At 38.6% G+C, this 22,881-nt stretch overlaps 1 protein-coding gene across 22 annotated transcripts in view; it reads right to left on the bottom strand.

Annotated features, from left to right (window-relative positions):
* Positions 1 to 22,881, bottom strand: part of BNC2 (basonuclin zinc finger protein 2) — a 449,492-nt gene that overhangs the window by 297,330 nt on the left and 129,281 nt on the right. For 6 of the 22 annotated variants that reach the window (XM_024252080.3, XM_063714194.1, XM_063714191.1 and 3 more), the window contains exons 2-4: positions 18,895 to 19,020; positions 12,650 to 12,689; positions 8,330 to 8,530 (exon numbers count right to left, since the gene is read on the bottom strand). The exons of 2 other annotated variants lie outside the window; for them this stretch is intronic. In XM_024252080.3, coding sequence (XP_024107848.1) covers positions 8,330 to 8,530; positions 12,650 to 12,689; positions 18,895 to 19,020 — 367 coding nt within the window. Of the gene's footprint in view, positions 1 to 8,329; positions 8,531 to 12,649; positions 12,690 to 15,774; positions 15,880 to 18,894; positions 19,021 to 22,881 lie in introns of those variants that run through there. 14 more of the 22 variants (XM_024252081.3, XM_063714196.1, XM_063714204.1 and 11 more) reach the window with 5 other exon arrangements.

Genomic DNA, 22,881 nt, shown 5'->3' with positions numbered 1-22,881 from the left:
ATTCACTAACCTGTTATCTTCCTTTTCAGACACCCAGTTCAGGTACTCCGATCATAAAATGTGAGTTCTGAAGAACTGTCTAGAGAACCAATAGCCACTAAAAGACACCTTAATAAAGTTGAAAAATTCATGACAGTCTCAAAAAAGCACAGCAGGCACAATACTGAAAGCTATGTCTTTCCCATACAGAATATGTTTCAGTCTTGTCAATTTTAACAATCTCTACACCTTGTGAGACAATGGGTTAAAATTTATTAAATACAAAACAAGAGTGAATCCTCCTCATGTGTTATGTATACTGCACGCTTTAAATTTTAATTTCATAATACCATCCATTAATACTGGTCCTACCATCATTTCAAGTCCTTTTTTAAATGTTTCCGCTAACTCTTACTAGCTGCAGTTTGTCTGAAAGAGTCATCCCTTCAACCTACTGCACTGCCCTTGGTATCTTTTCCTTCTTCTGGGGAAATAAGCTCGTGTAGAAGTCTAACTGCACAAAATAATAAGTCCAAGAACTAGGTTTTTAAAAGAAGAAAAAAGGAAAGCAAAATCTCTCTTCATCTAAGTACTTTCTTATACAGGCTAAGGATCAAATTAAGCTGCCTTTCAGCACCTCTGAATGATAAGCCGGGGCCCCTGGTTACACGTTTTTATCATGCCCTTACTTAAAGAACCCTTCTACAGCAACACTCGGGACAGTCCTGTCAGCACTCACAGAGGACCACACCTGAGGGTGGCACCTCTCTTTCATGCCTCTGCCAGAATGATGTATTGGCAAAAGGGTATTTATTCAATTACTGCTACGTTTCAGGTGCATTTCAATTCTCTTCTATTAAGGCAAAAAGGGCCAGTGAAAGTAAGGAGAAATTCAGAATAAGAGAGATGAGAAGAAAAGAGAATAAAGTGAGAAAGAAATTACCTCTATGAGAAAGGAAATAGGAACAGAATAACCTTGTATTTAGGTCATTAAGTAAATTTCTGCCAACCAAATAGGAATGAGATTTATAAATCAACACCACTCAATGACACATAAACCCTAAAGACAGTAGCGAAATAACATTACAGTTCAAAAGTATTGAGTAAATAAGACGTCAGATATGCTCAAGAGAATCAGTTGTTTCAATGAGTAACTTCCTACTGTTCAAGATTATTTTCATTTTCTTCACAGAGAGAAATGAAAAACTGATGGGCTTAATTAAAGAAAAACAAAAGGATATTATTTTGTTGTTAAAGGATCAATTCTTTTTTTTAATTGGAATGATGATTAATAAGCTGAGAATTTGGTTCCTAAGCTAGCCAGTTTGAGTAACGTGTTGTTTTTCCACAAGCATTTCCATTGAAGAAAGCTCTGTGAATGAAGAAAACATACAGCGATTCCTCTCTTCTCCTGATCTCTGCACTTTGTGGCATGAAATGCTACATACAGCATTTGAACAGAACGACACTGCACACTGTCTTCACCCAAATGAACTCCAGTCATAAATTTTTCACCTGAGGGTTTGAATGCACACTGTGAAATCTGCGAGGCTTCCTACAGGGAATGTACAAATTTAAAAATAATCAATACTTTTATTTTTCCTATTCGTTAAACTTCCTTTAAGCCTGGGGAGGAAGATGGCAGTACAGGTCAGGCTCAATGAGGAGGAAATGTGGGGACCCTGGATGTCATGGCCCCAGACATCGTTTCTGGGATGTCGTCTGCACATTTTAAAACTTCTTAGACCTTGAGCTGCTTAGCAGATTTTTTTCATCTTATTTTTCCTGCATCTTTACCAGTTTTTCTTATAGGAAAACATTCCCTCTATTACCCAATGTTTTGTTTCTATGTGAGGATATAAAGGCTGTTGTTCCTGAATTATGTCTCTTTTCCTTTGTTTCTCTAAAGCTTAAAAATAGATGTCAGTTTCTTGAAAGGGTCTTTGACTGCCTTTCTCCCTGTCTCCGGAGTCCTTCAGTAGATGAAGATCACCCAGCAAAATGTAGAAGCCAGCTGCTTTTCTGGAAATAAAAAATGGCATCAGCTTTGGCAGACAGCAGTGAGATCCATCATTTCCTAGGACCCCCAAACAATCTTCTGACCAAGGTCTGGAGAAGGGTGGTCACTGAGCAGCACCATAAACAGACCACAAAAGCATACCACCAAAGGTACAAGAGGATTTTCAAATGGCGAATTATTTCTACACGCATAACAAACCAGGCTCCAAACCTCACGTGAAAGGAAATCTTGGAACCATTATATTCCATGTTCTTTGGACAATAACAAGCAGGGAATCCCACAGAAAATTTCTCTCACTGAAAAAGTCAACCTACCCGATTCACTCTGTTTTCTCTACAACCACAAAGTTCTCTGACAGCACTCTGTGGGGAAAAAGGAGTTAATTCCTAGATCGATTCAAACACTAAGGTTCAAATTATGGACACAAGGTAAAAGCAAATTCCAATTTCTTTTCCTCTTTCCTTTTGATATATGTGCTAGTCTAGAGTGCCAAGTTTAGAAAATATCTCTTGGGCGATACAGAATCATTAGCTATTCACGTTTATAAGGAAAATCCTCTCAAAAGCTTTGCAGATAGATGACGGCAGACGCCCAATGCAACTTTTTTTAAGTGAGTGTGTGTAATGCATACAAGGTAGAGGGAGGGAGGCACTAGAATTTGTGTTTTTCATTCAAGTGGATGACGCCAGCTCACTATCTGTAACGGACTGTTCCTTTGGAATCAGCTCCCTGTGTCACAACGACCTGGCAAACTTGAATGCTTTCACTATCACTGGAGTCCTTGCAATCCTGCCTTGGTTGTGACCCATTCACTTCTGCCCCAACTTCTCAGAGATGCCTTACTCAGCATCTAATTAGTTAGGGAGGATTTGCCGCGGCTCTTAACCCTGACATGGGAATGGGAAGATGTGCTGCTGTGGTAGCCCAAATCTGTCCTGTCACTGCATTAATCAGATTTCCATAAAGCTACACATGAATAATTGGATTTATCAGTGAATGTGAATATACACTCATAAATATAATTATAAAAAAATACCTACAATTATAGATAAGATATCTACACCTTAGAGGGATTTATTTTTCAACTGCAGTTACTTGGCTCACCTTAGCAAAAGGCTTTACAAATCACACAAACATAATAGACCTGTTTGCAGATGACAGAAAGGTGAGAAAATTAAATAATTTCAAAACGATCACCTACTGTGTTCAAATTCATTTAAATGAATCATGTTGAAAATAAACTCCAAATTTGTGCACAGATTTTTAACATATACAAAATACACATCTGAGAATGTTTGTGCATGCTTTATTTGCATTAACGTTTACATGTACACAGAATACCATATATATAAACTATTACTTTCCCACTGCATTACAAATGAGACGGTATCTCTTACGTGAAGTCTGCATGTTATCCACAGACCTTTAAAGTTTAGGACAAACCAAGCACCTGTCTCTATGCTACAATTTGTATCTTAACAAATACAAATACCCAATTATTCCTACTTTAGTGTTACATTATCAGAAAATATACTGAGAATTATATTTGAATATATGTCTATTGTTAAAAATAAAACATATTACCACTCAAATTAAGAGGGGCCTAAATAGGAGGTCGTAGCCTAGTAATTCAACAGGCTAAAACTGCATGCCTCTTAATATAATATAAATATTTATTTTAGCATTAAGACCACAAGTTTAGTCAATTTAATCCTTTTTTAGTAAGACAAGATCATCCAAACATACTAACTGTAAGGAAGGGAGTAAAAATGGAGAAAACTGCAGAAAGCAAGCTAGGGATGGATGATGCCTGGCAATGAAAGTCGTTTTCAAAGACCATTAACTATCAGCTGCTTTACTCAGGGCTTTGATTAAATAAGAATATACATCCTATGTAAAAAGGGATGTCTATTTGAGTGGGACAGAGTTTAGAATAAAAATGCATTGTATGAACTATAAAGAAGACCCAAACCACAATGTACAATTAGGCGTCTGACTCGTAATACTATATATATATGCCTTTTAAATGACTAGTGAGTAAATACTCAAAAAAATGGGGGGGGGAACAAAACCATTTTCATTTAAAAATATAGATTCCAGAAACTGAGATTGTTGGCCTATATGAATAGAAAAAAAAGATTTCTTGAGGAAAATTTATATTCAGCACTGTTTTAAATGGATTCTAGCAATGTTATTATACATTTCTTATAATATATTTTATTTATCATTTCTCTGAAAGGTGCTAGATTTTTATACTAGTAAGAAAGTTTGCTTTTACTCTGTCATATCTCTGGTGAGCAGATGCTCTGGTATTAATGTAAATCGTTGATTTAATTTTTAGCTTTCTTGGTTTGCCCCTCACCTATCTAGAAAATGATTTCTCTGGTGATAACTAACACATCATGCTAATGAGAGAATCTAATGCACAATAGAAAAATGTCACTACTAATAATATTTGCATGAAGTTAAATAAAGCAACTGTAAGAGAATGTCAGACAGTTGTTCTTTAATAAGACACAGTTTCACAATGAAATTATGTTGCTAATTTTGTTACATCATCGGGTGAATCCTAAATTACTACATAATGATGCAGAGAGTCATTTATAATCCTAACTTAGTATTTCACTCAAGTATGAAAAAAGACCTTATTAAGGGATCTACATTTTATTTGAAACAGGTTAAATATACCTCACCAATAATAAAAGGTAAATGTCTCTAGTAACACATTAAATGTGGGCTATAGCTATTTACCTTTATGGTTTCCTTTCTGAAAAGATTTTTCAATAGACTAGACTATTACATCCCTTGAGATAGCTACAAGAATTTTATTTACTATTCTCTCAAATGCACAAAATATTTATACAAATAGAAGAACTGCCTCCTCAAGTGTGATTTAAAAAAAAACTTTGAAAAGCAAGCCTCATTTTTTGCTTCTAACAGTACCTTGTGAAACTAAAATAGGCAAAAATAAGGTTCTTTCTCCACCTGTCACTGATCAAACTGATCCAAAGAAGAACTCCCTTTACACAAGTGTCATACCCTTTAAGGTTCTCAAATACTCAGCTATATACATAGAAATAATTTGAGAAAATCATACTTCAGTATAGAAGAAAAAATGTACAGGCACAGGAAAATGTAGTCAAATAGTCTTCACTTGAACTTTAGGGGCACATACTTCATCCCACTAAATCTAAATTGGCTTCAGATTGTGATTATTTGTTACTATCAGACAGAATGAAAGATGTACATTTAAGCAGATCTAATTTTGCTCATATGAAACAAAAGACAAAGATTTTTGTATCCCTACTTCCTAGTTTACTAATAGAACACATAGAACTAGATTATTAAATTTCAGTATTCATGAGACATTTCCCACAAGTTTCTCTATAGTTAAATACTGGTGGTAAATTACCTGTAACTCAGTTTTGAAACCTTTTATAGCAGCCCTACTAGTCAGACTTTTCAAACGTCTAAATAAATAATCAGGAGAATATTAGTTTTTATACTATTAAAGAAAACTTTAAAAGAAAAATAACCCAATAAATTTTATTCATTTCATAAGCTAAGTAAATTTTACTTAGAAATAAAATAATCACAATCTAGAGAAACCTCTTTATGCCTCAGCAATGAGATGTACAGAATTCTACATATTTGATTAAACTGGACAAACTTTTACCTGTAACAAAAGCTAGCGTAACTGTATATATTCAAAGTAATACTTGTTTAAATGGCTGGCTTCAAGAGATATCAGAGATATAATTTCAGTAAGTCTCTCTCTCTCTCTCTCTCTCTCACACACACACACACGTGCTGAATCAGCATTGCTGATGAACTATAGGTAAGAAAAACAAACATATTAAATATGAACAGCACACATACTTTCATTCACATAGTTTGAACTTAAGTTATGTAATATTTATACAAACTAAAATATCACCTTGAAGAGAAAAAAAAAGAAAGCTCATATCCTCTTTTACATGCTTTCCAAAAATGCACAAGAGGTAAACATTCAGTGACCATGACAGAAAAGGGTGGGTTGGGGGGATAGGAGTGATTGCTAACTACATCAAAACCATAAAAAAAGAAAACGTATTTAAAACTGTGATTTCTCTCCCTTTGTTGTACTACTCTATTTCATAAATAGCATAATATTATACAGTTTTAATAGCATCCATTAAGCATAAATTAGTTCCCTATATTTCTATTCTCTCCATATAATCACTGATGCTCACCATTACACATATATGCACACACAGGTACACACAAAATATCCACACAGTCAGACAGCTGGATCAAAGACATCATAAATTTTCCTAATTCTGACCCATCATTTATATTACTTTTATTTGTTTTTTAGTTAAAATGTTTTCCATGACAAAATCTCCTTAGATTCAAGTCTACTTGGAAATGGGCTAGTGCCAAATAAGCAATCTAACACCACCTATGTGGCTCAATAGCCATTTATCAATTGATCATTATCTCTATCTGGTTTTATTAACTCTTTTCTAGCTAGAGGGAGACGTAAGCCAATCTTCCCTTCTAACACACACACACACACACACACACACACACGACCTCCACTAACTCAAGGAAAATCCTGAAGGTGACATCTAGTTTTAAAAGTGAAGCACAAGTTATTTGGTACTAAGGTTAGCGAAAACACTGCATTCCAACATGAGAGAGCCACCCAGGCAGGGATGCGTCGCGGAAAACACCTCTCACAGCACTCTGCAGTGACAAGGAGCATCTCTGTGTGGAAATGAACTTTTCACTTGAAAGAATGGGAAACTGCACATGAAGAGTTACTTATTGGGTTTATGTTGATTGCATTTAAATCCCAGCTTACTGTATCAGCAGTAATCAGGGTCCCTCTACAGGATATGTCAAAATACACCTTATTCAAATGCATTTATCCTATCTAGAATTGTGTGCTAAAACTGTTCTCTAGCTAAATGCTACAAAACCCTGGTTGTAGGTATTATCGCTTGCAAATGTATTTCTAAACTTGTAGTAGTTTATAGCCTGGCAAATTGTTTTCTTTTTTTTTTTATTATCAACAACTTTAAATATCTAACTCGAAGTATTTAATTTTCGTGAACTCTTACAAACAAAAGGGTTTTTTTTAAAAAAAAAAAAAAGAAAGCAGTTGCAGTATTTTTTTCCTCTGAGTGGCACAATATTTCTTAATAACCGCCATCAACTTAAAATCCAAGTATATTTGTCAATAGTACTTTTGTGCTGTGTGGATGATAATATCAAACTAACTTGCTTTGTGTGGGTTTGGTGTAGGCTTTGGAAAAGCAAGACGTGTCTAGGAGGGAGGCACCAGGGAACTTCCCTCCCTCACTTGAGCACAATCCAAGATGAAAGTTTCTGGGTTGTGTCCCCTTCGCTTCCTCTCACCCTCGCTCCCCCGCGGAGCCAAGGAGCCAGCAATTGTGCAAGAGGAGCCCGGCGCACAGGGCGCGTATCACGGAGCGCATGGTACGAGCCGCCGGCTCCGGTGATTAATTATCAGTAACCGATGGCCTCGCGCTACCACGTCGGCTTTCCCAGCAGAGCCAGCAAGCCGAACGCCTCCAGCGCGGCCGGGACGGAGGAGCGGCTCTGTGGAAGACGCCGAGGCTGCGCCCGAGTGAGTGCGCCGGCGGGCCGGCCGGCGGGCGGGCGGGAGAGCGGGCCGGAGCCGGCGAAGGGAATGCAGGGGCGGGCGCAGAGGGCTGGCTGGCAAGGAGGAGCGGAGCGGAGGAGCGAGGACCGAGCAGCACAGCCCGCCACGCACGCCGACTCCTCCAGCAACCCTCGGCGCCCGCAGCCAAGCCTGCACAGCCTCGTCTCTCTTCTCAGGTCTGAACGAAGCTGCCTCCAGCCACATGAAGTCAGTAGGGCCGTTCTGAGGGGCCCCAGATTTGATGACTGTTTTTTAGGTTGCGGAACCTACTCCGAGAGAGCAAACACTTTGGACGAAGTGATTCACATTGATAGAAAGATACATTTGTTGGGTGGTGGCTTCTTTCATTCTCAACAGAAAACAAAGAAATAAATTAAGTCTTCCCCTGACCCAGACTGTACTGTGAAACTTTTCAAAAATGTCTCTGCTTTCTTTTACTTCAGTATCCTTTCCCCTTTTTCTTTTAAGACGCCCTTAGGGAAACCATGAAGTAACCCTGCACATTCCAGTAACACAGTTATGACAAAATAGAGCCTAACTAGGAAGTGACCACATTTTAAAAAATATTTAGAAAGAAAAACACCAGAAACAAAAGTGCCCATAACAATTCAAGGTTTCCTAAAAAAAGAAAAAAAAAATCAAGAAAGAAAGTAACTTACCTGTTGGGACATTCTGAATAAGAGGTTAGTATCAGCGTTTTGCCATGTCCCCATGAACCCTGGTTCAGCCGTAGTCGTTCTGGTTCCGAACTGCATGGAGTTGTCAGTACAGGAGTCTCTTAAAGTCAAGTCTCTTGCCCTCTTTGGCTCTCTGTCTCTCTGTGTCTCTCTTTCTCTCACATCCACTTCTGCCTCTTCTGACTGAAAAGTGAAGGTGGATTTTTTGAGCCTCTTGGCAGCCAGTAGCAGGAGTGTAGTGTAGTTAAGAAGCTGGCTGAACTGTGCATTTCATTTGGGAAGGGGAGATTTGGGGGAGGGAGGGGGTCAGAGCTTCTTTCGCACCTTCTGCACAGATATCCCTATCATTTATGCATAGATTGTGACTCCCCAAGCTTGCCTTTGCTCAGTTTAACAGCTGCCTGTCAGGTGTGCAGACGGCACTGGAGACCCAACCATCAGCTTCAAACTCTCAGCCACTGCATGTCATTGGATAGCAGAGCTAAGAGTCAACTGCACTGTTCCACTGTCAGGCACCAAATGACACCCTGCACTAACCCCTCTCCAGATATACAGATAGATACACACTTATGCACACTCCAGGCAGCACCACAATCACTGTGCACAGGGCGAGGGGAAGCTAGGGCCCTTCCCCGGGAATTTTTCTCAACAATGCTTTCTGATATAACACATAATATCTGACACCAGTCTTTGCTTTAACATTTGTAAAACTGTGATCCTTAAATTTTTTTTAATTACACTGAAGAAAGTAAAATATTCAGCTGTAAGAGAATGTAAAGTTGGCTCAGTTATGGTCTAAATGTTAGCTCCTGAAAGTCATATCGTATGTGCTGGGCTATTTATAACCACATAGAAACTCCTAAATAACATACATAGAGATGTGACCTTATACTCTGAAGAGTTAAGTAAATAAGCCTAGCAGTTTTTATAACATAGAAGATGCACAATAAACATTTGCCAAATATAAATATATACTATTTAATATCTAGTACCTCAGGCTATTAATTACTAAACTGCCTGTTAGCTAATGAGAAACTGAATGGCAAAGGAAAAAAGTGTACCTTTTCTTAAAGCTCAAAAGTAGAAAAAAATCCTTTGTTAAAGTTCCTAGATGAAGCATCTGCCATATCCTTTCAAATCGTAAGAAAAGAAAAAGATAAACAAAAAAGCCTGTCCCATTTCAGGCAAAAAGTAATGAATATAAAAACTCCATTTTTTATTCAAGATCTCTTTGGAAAATTCTATAACGTTTTCCTGCCTGATTAAATACACCCTTGATAACATGTCATATTTTTAATTAAACAAGTCTTAAAACTATTCACCTATTTATTAGATAGTATTTGTCTGCCTTATTTATGGAAAAGCAGCACTGAACAAAATGCACTGTACATAAACAGTAACTTCAAAATGGAAAGCTAAATTCATGCCATCTCATAAAAGTAGTCAGCAGGAAAAAGCCATCCTTCCTAAACTTAAAATGTAAGGAACATTAATCTTCAACCACCTACAAATATCGAGGACAAATGTACCACTCTCCTTGCTCCTCCTTAACTCAAGAATAACAATAAACCTTACTCTCTGGAACAACAAAAGAAACAGAAAAGAGCTTCAATGGCAGCTCTGTGTCATTAGTGGACAATGAGAAAAGATGAGAAAACGTACACTATGTTGACACAAATGTGCCTTCCCCTCTAGAACCGACATCTCCTGAAAGCTTTTCTGTTAAACTTCCCTCCAGTTCACCACCATTAAGCACAAAAAAGTCTCAAAAGAAGCAAATTCAATATCTGAGAGGAAACAAACAAGAACCCAAAGAATTGTTGCCTTAAAATATATTAAGTCCACCTGTGGTCAATAAAAATATTCTTGCTGGGGGGAGGACAGGAAAATCCCCTACGAGTCAATTGTCAACAGTGACTGTACCTTTACTGCTAGCTATTACCCACTTAAACTCCCTCTAAAATTTGCTAGCCTCTTGATTTCTGAAGTGGCACTCAGTGCCTCAGTCAAGCTGCCTGCTCAGCTCCTGACCTTCCCACTAATGGCTGTTATTTGTGGGAGGCTTAAGGACACTGTCAATAGCAAGCTTTCTCCTCCTTCCACTCAGGCTCTGTTGTATCGCTTTGCCTGTGTGTTTTTGCCTGTGTGTTCTCTCTCGCCTCTCATTCGCCCTCTCCTTGTCTCTTTCTCCCCCTCCTTTACTCCCTCTTCCTCTTTTTCTAGCCCCCACCCCATTTTTTCTCAGTCCTGCAGTCCTCTTCTTTCCCAGGTATCCTCCCCACCACCCCACACACACACTAACAACACAAAAATCAACTGGCATGCAGCAGCAAGCACCTGCAGTAATAGACTCTTTTATTAAAACTGTTATTCTGCAAGACTTGAAATTCCCCGTGGACCGGGCCATGTCAAAGCCGATATAATTAACTAGAGGCTCAGCAACGGATCAATTACCAGACAAGCAAGTGATAGTGAAATCAATGAAAGATCATCAGCCACATTATCAGTGTTGCAACTCATTAGGGCAAAACTGAGAAATGTGCTCAAAGCGAGCCCAAGCAAGGTGGCATTACAAAACAAAGGGCTAATTTGGAGACCCTGCTGTGAACAATCTGTAACAGAATTAGCCTTTTTTCCCCCTAAACTGCACAGCTCCGTAACTAAATGTGACAGACTGAGAGATGCAGTTTATTAAGACACCAACCCCAAGTTTATTTAGTTCATAAACTCTCTCCTAGAAAATCAATACAGTCTGTACAGGGTTATTAGGCTGACTAGCTAATACATCCAAATCTAGTCTGCCTAGCCAGCAGTCTTCTGACAAAATGCTACCCAGTATAGGCAAACTGAGCTCCTTCAGATATCATGGACTGAGGTGGCCCTGGCTGAAACAGGTCTGCAATATAACATGTTACTGCCACAAAACAAGCCTTAAAAACAGCAGGATATCTTTCTAAGTTTTAAAAAATATTTTTTTCATAAATATACAGTACTGCACCTGCTAAATGGATTTGCTCAAACAAAATCTTAACTACTGTGTAACACAAGTTTACAAAGAGGACAAGCTTTGTTACAAAAAGAGACAACAATTAATCCAGACTCAATAATAAATAAGATTTTAAGTTTCTCTAACACTCATTTTAAAATAAATATTTGAAAAGAACATTTGACCCCTCTATAAATCCCCAAGATACATGATCTGAACTTCCACATATAACATACTGTGTAGAACATTTGACGTTAGGATAATTTCTATCTAGCAAGTGGGACATCTGTATCGTTTTACAGACACAGGTATAAAAAAATACACCTACAAGGCACAAATATGTCTTCTGAGTTTTTTTCACTGGCTACATGGTCTGACAATTACGGAATAACTCTCTGGAATCATTTATACGAAAATTATTTAAAACTAGAAGGAAGAAGACAAGTATCACTTCCACAATAATTGCTTTTTGCTGCTGATTCTGAGTATTTCAGGTTAAAGAATCAGAAGTACTTAAAGGCCATCTGTTGGCTTTCCCACATTTACTGATAGTGAGAGATGGACCATGGAAATTATGAAGTCCACCAAACTAGGTTTCACTGCATCCAAGTTAAAGACATTGTGTGAATGTGAATACCTCCCCCCACACCACACCACATAAGTAGAAATATACTTACACAAAGTAAGAAACTCAAAAGCATTTTACAATGGTAAAATAGATTGGAGAACTGAAGGGAAAAAAAAGACAATGGCTCTGAAAGTGATTTCTGATGTTGATGATGTTTTAACGTTTAAAATCTTTCAAGAAAAGGAATGCACTATAACATGCCTTTCATATACTGGCTCTAATACACTAAATCCTAAACTTAAAAAGAAATCTTTATTTTCATATAACTATAGTAAAATTCAATTTATAGATTGCCGTAATTAAACATTTTCCCTGTAACTTTCAAGCTGACACCTTATTAAGCATTTCATAGCTCATGTTTTTGAGTAATCTGTAAAAAAGTCAGACATATATATTCTAAACCTGTGCTATAGGTGCCATGTTTTGGATAGTAATTAAAAGTTGTAATTGCAGGAAAATTTTACTTTTTAAAACCTTTTTGCATATAACTACACACTGTGCATGTACCCTCAATGAGATCCAATTAGTTACAAAAAATTTGCATTTCAGTTAGTGTGGAATAACAAGACTATAGGGAGGCACAATGCAATTCCACCAGCAGGGTAAAAAAGTGTGTTCTTTCTTGTTAGCTCTGTAAGCAATAATTCCCACAACCAACTGTTTAAAATGTTACTGATCTTTTCAGTACCTGAGTATTATGGTGGGTTTTGGGTTTTTCCCTCCATTTCCTGTAAAAAAAAAAAAAAAAGAAAGAAAAGAAAAAACCTATGTTGGTGTAAAAAATCAGCCACAATGAATACATGAAAACACAAGTGAGCAAAGAATTTTGTTTTGCATGTATGTTTGTAGGGTGTTTTCTTTGAGGGGAAGGGGATATAACCTATATTTTCTTCTTTCTACTTAATTTCTTTAAAAGCACATTGCTTTCATAAAATAAGTTATGTAACTGCAGGCAAAAAAAAACCTCATTGAGTTCTATGTAAATATATATGATTTTAGGATAAAAGCATACATTTACTGCACTGAGAAAGTACTCTAGGATTTTTATTTTTTCTGTCTCCAACAATGTAAATCCTGCACAAATATAAAATAAATGTGTAGTTTTTGTATACAATTTAACAAGCATCTCTAGAACTTCTCCTGGTTCACAGAACAATACCTGTAATTCCCTGGGTTGAGTTCAGCAACTGTTAACAGATTCTATAATCTGTAATGTGCTCTGCCTTTGCTCTTCTTTTATTCACTATTCATTTTCAAGGCTTGGTTAAGTACAGAGCTGGGTTAAAGATCAGTGGTTTTTCATGTGACACACGCTGGTATTCATCTAATGGTTTGTCAAGACAAAACTGTCCCTGTTCTTGCCAAAATAATAAAAACGACGCTCCACATCGCATGACAATCAGCACTTCCTTATGGCGAAACAACTCAAGCTTTTGTAATTCATTTATTTTATAGAAAAAAATGTGAAAAACTGGCTATCCAATCTTATATGTGGAATCAGGTTGCCATTCTCGAAGTAGAGTTTTAAAATGTTTTGCCCTCTCTTAATTCTACAGCAACATGTAAACTAGTTTCTAATCAAATCAGACTTTACCATATAAAAAATAATGCTGAAGATACAAATTCATATGGCATTAAGGTATATAACTTAATATATGCAAATTATGCAGCAGGCTGGACTCAGTCACAGAAGTGGGGGAACCAACTGAGGAAATGTCATTTTTCTTGAGAGCAAAGTATGGGACTTGCTTTCCAACATCTGTTGGGCTGTGTGAAATGTTAACAGATGTCTTAAGTGAAAAAAGAAGTAATAAAGGAAACCTCTTCTGAACAGATAATCCACCCAAATTTCCATATTCCTGAGGAAAGAAGTTGACAGCAACTTTTTTCCCTTGTGAAACCTGCCATCCTACTTTATTGTGTAAAGTTTCATTTTCTATGTGAAGTTAAGGGGAAAAAATTTTTGACTCACTGTAAAGAAATGAATAGAAAAGAAGTAAAACAATAATTTCAGTTCAGGTTTTTCCCTTTGTAAAAAATTATATCGTAATTTAAGCTGCCTGTTTTCCCTGGACTCACATATGTAAATTGATGGAAAGACAGTAAAAAGTTCACCTCCTCCCACCCAAAAAAAAAACTACACGCACAAAGATGAAATATTACTCTACTATGCTTACATTAACTCTATTGGCATGGAGTGGGGAGAAAGAGGAAGAGTAAAGAGTAGCTTGTAAGATAAAGTTCTGATATGAAGCCATCTCTACTCATAAAGGTACTCATCTTCACAATTAAGATTCACCTATCATTAGCCAGGCGTGGTGGCAGGCACCGGTAATCCCAGCTACTCAGGAGGCTGAGGCAAAAGAATCGGTTGAACTTGGGAGGTGGAAGTTGCAGTGAGCTGAGATCACGCCACTGCACTCCAGCCTGGGCAAAAAGAGCGAAACTCCATCTAAAAAAAAAAAAAAGATTCACCCATCCTTTACACCTAAGTCCCTGCACTCTCCCACTGGCTCCTAATTTCCTTTCATTACCATCCTTATGAGAGATGAAACACTCCTCTTAAAACAGCCAAGTGTTCCACAGCAGTAAAGTCTGATATTCCTGAAAAATTTTGGAGAATACTAGTTGGATCCCTGTATTTAAACTTTAAGGAACCTGGACAGCTACTTTCCTAGTTAACAATTCTCTTTTGGGTTACAACTTATAGATGATCTAGCCAAGCCTAAATGTAGCAGCCTTTAATTCCGATTAACATGTTGATGCAGGCATGCCAACTACTGGATCTAACCTAGTGCCTATATGTGAATGAATGAACTATACACCTATCTGCTTCTATACGTCTTCCTCTTTGGAAACACCTATATTCTATTGCTTATTCTCTTAAAAACCTAGGACATGAACTTGGGTTAACAGCTTATAGACGAACAAATTCAAAGTGCTCTTAAGGGTCTTTACAGATTCAAATAGGAAGGAAAAAGCTTGTGTCATCTCTGATTGCCAGCCTCAATCACTGGCCCCTCTCTCATTATAAGGGTCCATTAGAATTATACATGTTACTTCATATTTACAACTCTACCTTCTCCAGATGGTTCTGGCCACCTTGACTGGGCATTTCAACATACAGAAGGCTTCATCAAAACAGCCCGAAGATTTCAAGGGGCAAGATCATGGTCCAAGTTGGAAATAAGACATGAAGGCATGCCTTCAGTTTTCAGCTGGTTTTTGCCAAAGTATTGTGAGTACTATATGGTCCAGTGTTTACACATAAGAACATGATATCCAAGCCCGTGACAAAAGAAAAAATAATAACCACTCACCTACAGGGAGGGAGAAAGCTTGTGTACTGAAGACTTCATTACATGCCCTTAGACCAATAGAGGAAAATAGGCCTTCTAACATAAGGTTGGAGCAGGACCCAGGGTCAAATCACTTTAAACAGTGGCACAAACATCCTCCATAACTAAATATTATCTAAAAGCTTCACCCTTCTCAGCAAAAGGGAGAAACTGCTCTAGCTGACACGTGTGTCTATACCAACTGAAACAATCAATGTAATACAGTATCTGCTGACAGCCTAATCAGGGGCTCAGTTTCATAGAAACACATCAAGGAAATATCCAAAAGCCATAATCCCTTGATGCACTGCAAAAATTTTAAAATAAAAGGATTTGAGTAGGGTATGGTAGATGAGGTAGTTTACAAAATGTTAGGGAAATGATGAATCCATAGACTTAAGATATTTGCGGATAATAAAAGCAGCTGAGGTCAGCATGAATATTGTGCCTACAAAAGGTCAAACATTTTACCTACCTTGTTTTGGTTTAAAAAAAGAAAAGTGACTTTATTAATCTTCTCTCAAGTCCAAACAGTAACAGTGGCTTCTTTTTACCAAACCTATATTCAATGTTTTATGAGAAAATCTAGAAGGAAAGAACCAGTGATGGCTTTACTTACATGAATTTAAAAAAAAAAAAAAAAAAAAACAGGCTGGGGGCACACACAACGGGAAATTAACATGAACATGAAAGTTGCAAGAATTATAAAGGTAATGTTAATTTCTTTGTTTTTTGTTTTTGTTTTGAGACAGGATCTCACTCTGTCTTCTAGGCTGGAGTGCAGTGCCGTGATCTCGGGTTACTGCAAGCTCCACCTCCTGGGTTCAAGCAATTCTCCTGCCTCAGCCTACCCAGTAGCTGGGATTACAGGCGTGCATCACCACCCCCAGCTAATTTTTGTATTTTTTGGTAGAGACGGGGTTTCACCAAACCCTGACCAGGCCAGGCTGGTCTTGAACTCCTGGCCTCAAGTGATCTGCCCGCCTTGCCTCCCAAAGTGCTGGGATTACAGGCGTGAGCCACCATGCCCAGCCAAGATAATGTTAATTTCTTTATTTACTTCCTTCTAAAGTCTGTGGACCAAGAAGCTTGCAGCCTCAGTAAAGGTGTCATAATAATGGTTTAAATTACTGTCAGAAAAGAAGATTGAGATTCACCACCAACATCCAAGAAAATCATGTTGCAGGCCAGGCGTGGTGGCTCACACCTGTAATCCCAGCACTTTGGGAGGCCAAGGCGGGTGGATCACTTGAGGACAGGAGTTTAAGACCAGTATGGCCAACATGGCAAAATCCCATCTCTACTAAAAATACAAAAATTAGCCAAGCATGGTGGTGCATGCCTGTAATCCCAGCTACTTGGGAGGCTGAGGCAGGAGAATCACTTGAACCTGGGAGGCAGAGCTTGCAGTGACCCAAGATCCCGCCACTGCACTCCACTCTGTTTCCAAAAAAAAAAAAAGAAAGAAAAAAGAAAACCATATTGCAAGGCAGAGCTCAGTACCTTACAAAATTATTGAAAAACTCAACACTGCCTTTAGAATTACACAGGAAAAAGCAACACTAAAAATGATACTCCTTCATATGCAATTTACAAACCTAACAAATAAACTTAAAAAATAAAATCCCAGTAAACTTAAAGTTTCAAAAATTTTTATAGAAACAGAGACTATTTATTATTATTATTATTATTGTTTATTATGATGATTATTTCTTTTTTTTTTTTTGAGACAGAGTCTTGCTTTGTCACCCAGGCTGGAGTGCAGTGGTGCAATCTTGGCTCACTGCAATCTCCGCCTCTCAGATTCAAGCGATTCTCCTACCTCAGCCTCCTCAGTAGCTGAGATTACAGGTGCACACCACCACGCCTGGGTAATTTTTGTATTTTTAATAGAGCCGGGGTTTCAACATATTGGTCAGGCTAGTCTCGAACTCCTGACCTCGTGATCTACCTCTCTCAGCCTCCCAAAGTGCTGGGATTACAGGTATGAGCCACTGGGCCCAACCTATTATTTTTTTTTCTTTTTGAGATGCATAATGGATACACTTTCGGCCTGCCTAGCTCTTTCACTCTTGTTGTGCAGGCTGGAGTGCAACGGCACCATCTCGGTTCAACACAACCTCCGCCTCCCAGATTCAAGCAATTCTCCTGCCCCAGCCTCCTGAGTAGCTGAGATTACAGGCATGCACCTCCATGCCCGGCTAATTTTGTATTTTTAGTAGAGACAAGGTTTCTCCATGTTGGTGAGACTGGTCTCGAACTCCCAACTTCAGGAGATCCACCTGCCTCAGTCTCCCAAAGTGCTGGGATTACAGGCAAGAGCCACCATGCCCAGCTCGGCCTATTATTTTTTAAGAGATACGATCTTGCTCTATCGCCCAGGCTAGAGTGCAGTGCACAATCATTGCTCACTGGAACCTCAAACTCCTGGCCTCAAGCAACCCTCCCACCTCAGCCACTACACCTAGCTTTTTTTTTTTTTTTTTTTTTTTTTTTTTTTTTTTTTAAGACAGTCTCGCTATGTTGCCCAGGCTGGAGTGCAGTGGCGCAATCTTGGCTCACTGCAAGCTCCGCCTCCCAGGCTCACGCCATTCTCCTGCCTCAGCCTCCCAAGTAGCTGAGACTACAGGCGCCCGCCACCACACCCTGCTAATTTTTTGTATTTTTAGTAGAGACGGGGTTTCACCATGTTAGCCAAAATGATCTTGATTTCCTGACCTCGTGATCCACCCACTTCAGCCTCCCAAAGTGCTGGGATTACAGGCGTGAGCCACCGCGCCTGGCTTTTTTTTTTTTTAAAGATGGGGTCTCGCTGTGTTGCCCAGGCAAGTCTGGGAACTCCTACTCTCAAGCAATCTACTGGCCTTGATAGAGACTATTTATATACATACATATTTAAATCGAAAAATGTTGAAACAGAACAAATGTTCATGAACTTAGAGATTGTTCCAAATTAAGAAACCCAAAAGATGCCAGAAACCTATTAATGGCAAGTTAAAAATACGAAGACTTAACAGGTCCCTTAGAAGATCTGCATAGTGATTGCCTTTGATGGAGAATAGTGGCTGGGCTAAGGGACACTTTTGGGGTTCAGGTAGTGTTATGTATCTCCATCTAGTTTGTGGTCCTGGGTATATTCACTGTGTAAAATTTATCAGGCTGTACACTTTTATTTGTGCACTTTTCTGTAAGTATGTTAAACTTCAGTTTTAAAAGTTTACTACTAACACTATTAATATAGTATTATTATTAAAAATAGTGATAACAATAAACTAGCCCTAGAACAATAGGAAAGAAAGAATAGAAAAAGGAAAAGAGAAGTAAGTGCAGGTAGGGAGAGAAACAATAGAAGGCAGATACTTTATCACATTCAAAATCATTCAAATAACCATCATTAAATCTACTTTCAATGATTTCTTCAGAGGCAAGAAGTGTTAGGAAGCAAATAAATACCTGAGTTTCACAGAATGAGGATGAGTATGAAAGACAGTAAAAGAGTGGCAGAAGGAATAGGTGAGAGATATATCTTAACTAGGTAATCAAAGCATGCAGGTGTGTCCAAGTAACTTAAAGGGGAAAAAAAAAACCAACATACCTCAATTTGAGATGTATCAACCCCACAACATGGGACCTTGAAATATGCTGGCCAGTCTTGCTCACTAAGCCTGTCCTCTGATTTGTAATTAAGGCTATGTGGAGGTGGGGTGGGCCCAAGGTGTGCCTATTGAGAGATTGGGAAAGGAAATTACATATGCCCAAACAGTATTACTTAAAAGCACTGAGTACATCAAAACTTTTTTTTTAAGAAATTGCAAATATAACACACCAATGACCAACTAAACACATTTTTTAAGAGTTAATAGTTTCTAAGGCTGATAGTAGCCAACAGCTAAGTAAACTTTGGTGAGAACTAAAGTAACAAAGTGGGAATAACTGAATAATTTGCTGATTGATAATGGATACACTTTTGACCTGCCTAGCTCAATTTCTTACTCCCTTTTCTTCCACTTAATATGACACTTTTAACTGCTGTTAGGGAATACTAATCACTCCCCCCATCCACCCGCCCCAGCCCCCCGCCGTGCTCCCTTGCCAAGTACAAGAAGCTGTGGAGAACACGAAAGTTAAGACATACTCCTTGCTCACAAGTTTACAGTCTAGTACAGGAGATAAGCCATGAACAAAACAACCTTAACAAAAACAGAATAGGAAAAGAAACAAGAGCAGAATTCCATACAACTTAAGAGATCCCTTCCAGCCAGTATGGTTTTTAAAAAAAAAAAAAAAAAAAAAAAAAAGCTTCTACACCGAGGCACTCTCACACTGAGCGTTGATTATATTCCTAGAGAAGTAATACAGTTTGACTGGAACATAAGGGAAGATGTACATAGAAGAACAATCAATGAAATGGATGCAGTGGTTGATAGGAACTATTATAAAAGTAAGGGCCCTATACTCCACTACGAAGAGTTGCTATTTAGCCTGTTATCTACCAACAGTCCAAACTACCAAAAGCCTCTCAACAGCAGTAACATCTGATCATTATTTTGCTCCAAGAAGATTTATCTGGCAACAGTATGACAGATGGACTGAAGTGTGAAAAGACAAAAGCAGGGTCCAATTAGGAAGACATTAAACTAGGCCGGGCACGGTGGCTCACGCCTGTAATCCCAAAACTGTGGAAGGCCGAGGCAGGCAGATCATCTGAGGTCAGGAGTTTGAGACCATCCTGGCCAAAATGGTGAAACCCCGTCTCTACTAAAAATACAAAAAAAGTTAGCCAGGTGTAGTGGTGCATGCCTGTAGTCCCAACTACTTGGGAAGCTGAGGCAGAGGAATCACTTGAACCCAAGACGCAGAGGCTGCAGTGAGCGGAGATTGTGCCATTGCACTCCAGCCTGGGCAACAAGAGCAAAACTCCATCTCAATCAATCAATCAATAATCTGGGTAAATTACTGGCAATACGGCTGGAGAAAAAAAAAAAGGACAAGATACAGAAGATACTGTGAAGATAAAATCACGGGGACCAGAATGACTGTAACAAATGAGAAGTGTCAACAAGGACACTAAAGTTCTAATAGTCAGAGCACAGGAAAGTGGTAGCATTATCAACAGAAAGGGGGATGAACTCGTTTGTGAGAATATATAGCAAGTTTAGTATGGGGGGAACAGCAGATCATGCAGATAACCAGGCAACTGGAAATGTTAGAAAACAGATTGATACTGAAGTTATCACATCCAGCAGCCATCTACACAGACCTGAAACAAGAGATAAAACAAGTGGCCAAGGTTAGTATCTCAGGGGATATCCATGGTTATTAGGGGAAAAGACAGAAGGAACAACGTTAACAGGAGCATCGTGATTGTCCAACGTTCCACATGATAAGGGAAAACAGTTGACAGAAGATAGGATGCTTGAGAGTTTTAAATGATCTAGAACAACAAGACTTATATTTAGGGTATGGTTATAACCAAGTGAAATAGTAAGTAGAGGCAAATACAGTAAGAGCAAACCAAAAGGCATGGGAATAATAAATACCAAAATCAGAATAGTGCTTAAGGATGGAAAATGGGGAAAGGCAGATAGGGAGATTGACAGTGACTGACACAGTATAATTTAAATGGTAACTCTAGTCTTCAGATGTGTTTGTACATTATTAGTTCCTAAACTCGGGTCAATGAGTGTTCAACATACCATTCATGTATATTTGTGGCTAAAATATTTTATTAGGCTTTGTGTCATAAGAGTGAATGTCTTTGTAGATTGATAGGTATACAGAATCCATATTGCAGAGGAGTTAAGAAGTAAGCAAATTGTGAAGACAAAGAGGCAGAAAAGATAAAACATTCTTTGGAGAAATTCTGCAAAGAAAACAAGTAAGAGAAATGTGATCTGAAAAGTTAGAGGAGCTCGGCCAGGTTGTGTTCATAAGTTGGCAGTTTGTTTTTCACTACAGGGAAAAAAGAGACTATCACAGGCAAAAGGGATGAAGCCAACAGAGAAAAGGATATTGAAGATCTAAGCCAGAGGGAAAATGGTATGAAAGGGTCCGAGGAGAGAATATGATCAAGAGCACAAATGAAAAGGGTGCCCCTGGAGGGAGAAAAAAGAAACCCTTTTTTTCCCTCAGAAACCAAAGGTAAGAGATACAGAAACAAAATCTGCGGTTAAGAAATACATATATTAAAACTGCTCATGTTAGAAAACCAATTTATTACCAGTCTCTTCCACTAAACTGTACACTTCTTAAAAAAGAATTTATCTTTGCTAATTCAGGGTCTAACAGGGTGCTCAATAAACAACAGCTACATGAACAAAATAATCATCTGAGAAAAGTTAAACATGGGGCTATCTGCTAAGGGAGACCTGATAGGAAGGAATCGAGGAGTACTAGAAGGAAGAAAACATTAGGTCCAACTGGAAAGGGTAAAATGAAACTCTGCTATAATCCCAGCACTTTGGGAGGCTGAAGTGGGCGATCACCTGAGGTCAGGAGTTCGAGACAAGCCTGACCAACATGGAGAAACCCCGTTTCTACTAAAAATACAAAATTAGCTGGGTATGGTGGTGCATGCCTGTAATCCCAACTACTCAGAAGGCTGAAGCAGGAGAATTGCTTGAACCTGGGAGGCGGAGGTTGCGGTGAGCCGAGATCACGCCACTGCACTCCAGCCTGGGCAACAACAACGAAACTCCATCTCAAAAAAAAAAAAAAAAATGAAACTCTGAATCAGTAAGAAATGAGTAACAGAAATGGCAAACAGTAGAACTCAGTCTGGGTTCCCACAAAAGCGTGAGAAATAATAAACAAGCTGACTGGGTCCAAGAAAGTATAGCTCAGAGTTCCTAGTTTGGGAAGTGAAATACTTAGAACCAGCAAGGAGTTCTCGACACAAAGAGAAAAATACCTTGCTCTAAAACATACACCATGCCAGGTGTGGTGGCTCACGCCTGTAATCCCAGCACTTTGGGAGGACAAGGCAGGTGGATCACCCGAGGTCAGGAGTTCAAGACCAGCCTGGCCAACGTGGTGAAACCCCATCTCTACTGAAAATACAAAAATTAGCCAGGTGTGGTGGTACACACCTGTAGTTCCAGCTACTTGGGAGGCTGAGCACAAGAATCGCTTGAATTCGGGAGGTGGAGGTTGCAGTGAGCTGAGATCACGCCACTGCACTCCAGCCTGGGTGACAGAGTGAGGCTCCATCTCAGAAAAAAAAAAAACAAAATGACAACAACACATATACCTTGATGGGCAACAGTATGTTATAAATCATTGTCATTATGCAGCATTCTCATAGTATATAGTTCTTATGAAGAAAATAAGAGTAAAACACTGAGAATTGATTTTAGATGAAATTACTTAGTCTTTGTTTAGGTTTTCCCAAATTCGAAGTGTTTAGTATGTAGTGTTCTAATGTCTATGAATTTATTTCTGGCTAGGAAATTCCCCAAAGCCAACAAAAATCAAAATACTTTATGCTACGTCACCTATGTGATTTGAACAAAGGCATAAAAGATGTGGAATAATTTCACTTCATTAATAAACATAAGACAAAGCTGAAGAGAGCCAAGTTCCA

The sequence above is a fragment of the Pongo abelii genome, chromosome 13 (assembly GCF_028885655.2).
Source record: "Pongo abelii isolate AG06213 chromosome 13, NHGRI_mPonAbe1-v2.0_pri, whole genome shotgun sequence".
Classification (NCBI taxonomy): Eukaryota; Metazoa; Chordata; class Mammalia; order Primates; family Hominidae; genus Pongo; species Pongo abelii.
This window is presented reverse-complemented; position numbering and strand designations above follow the sequence as displayed.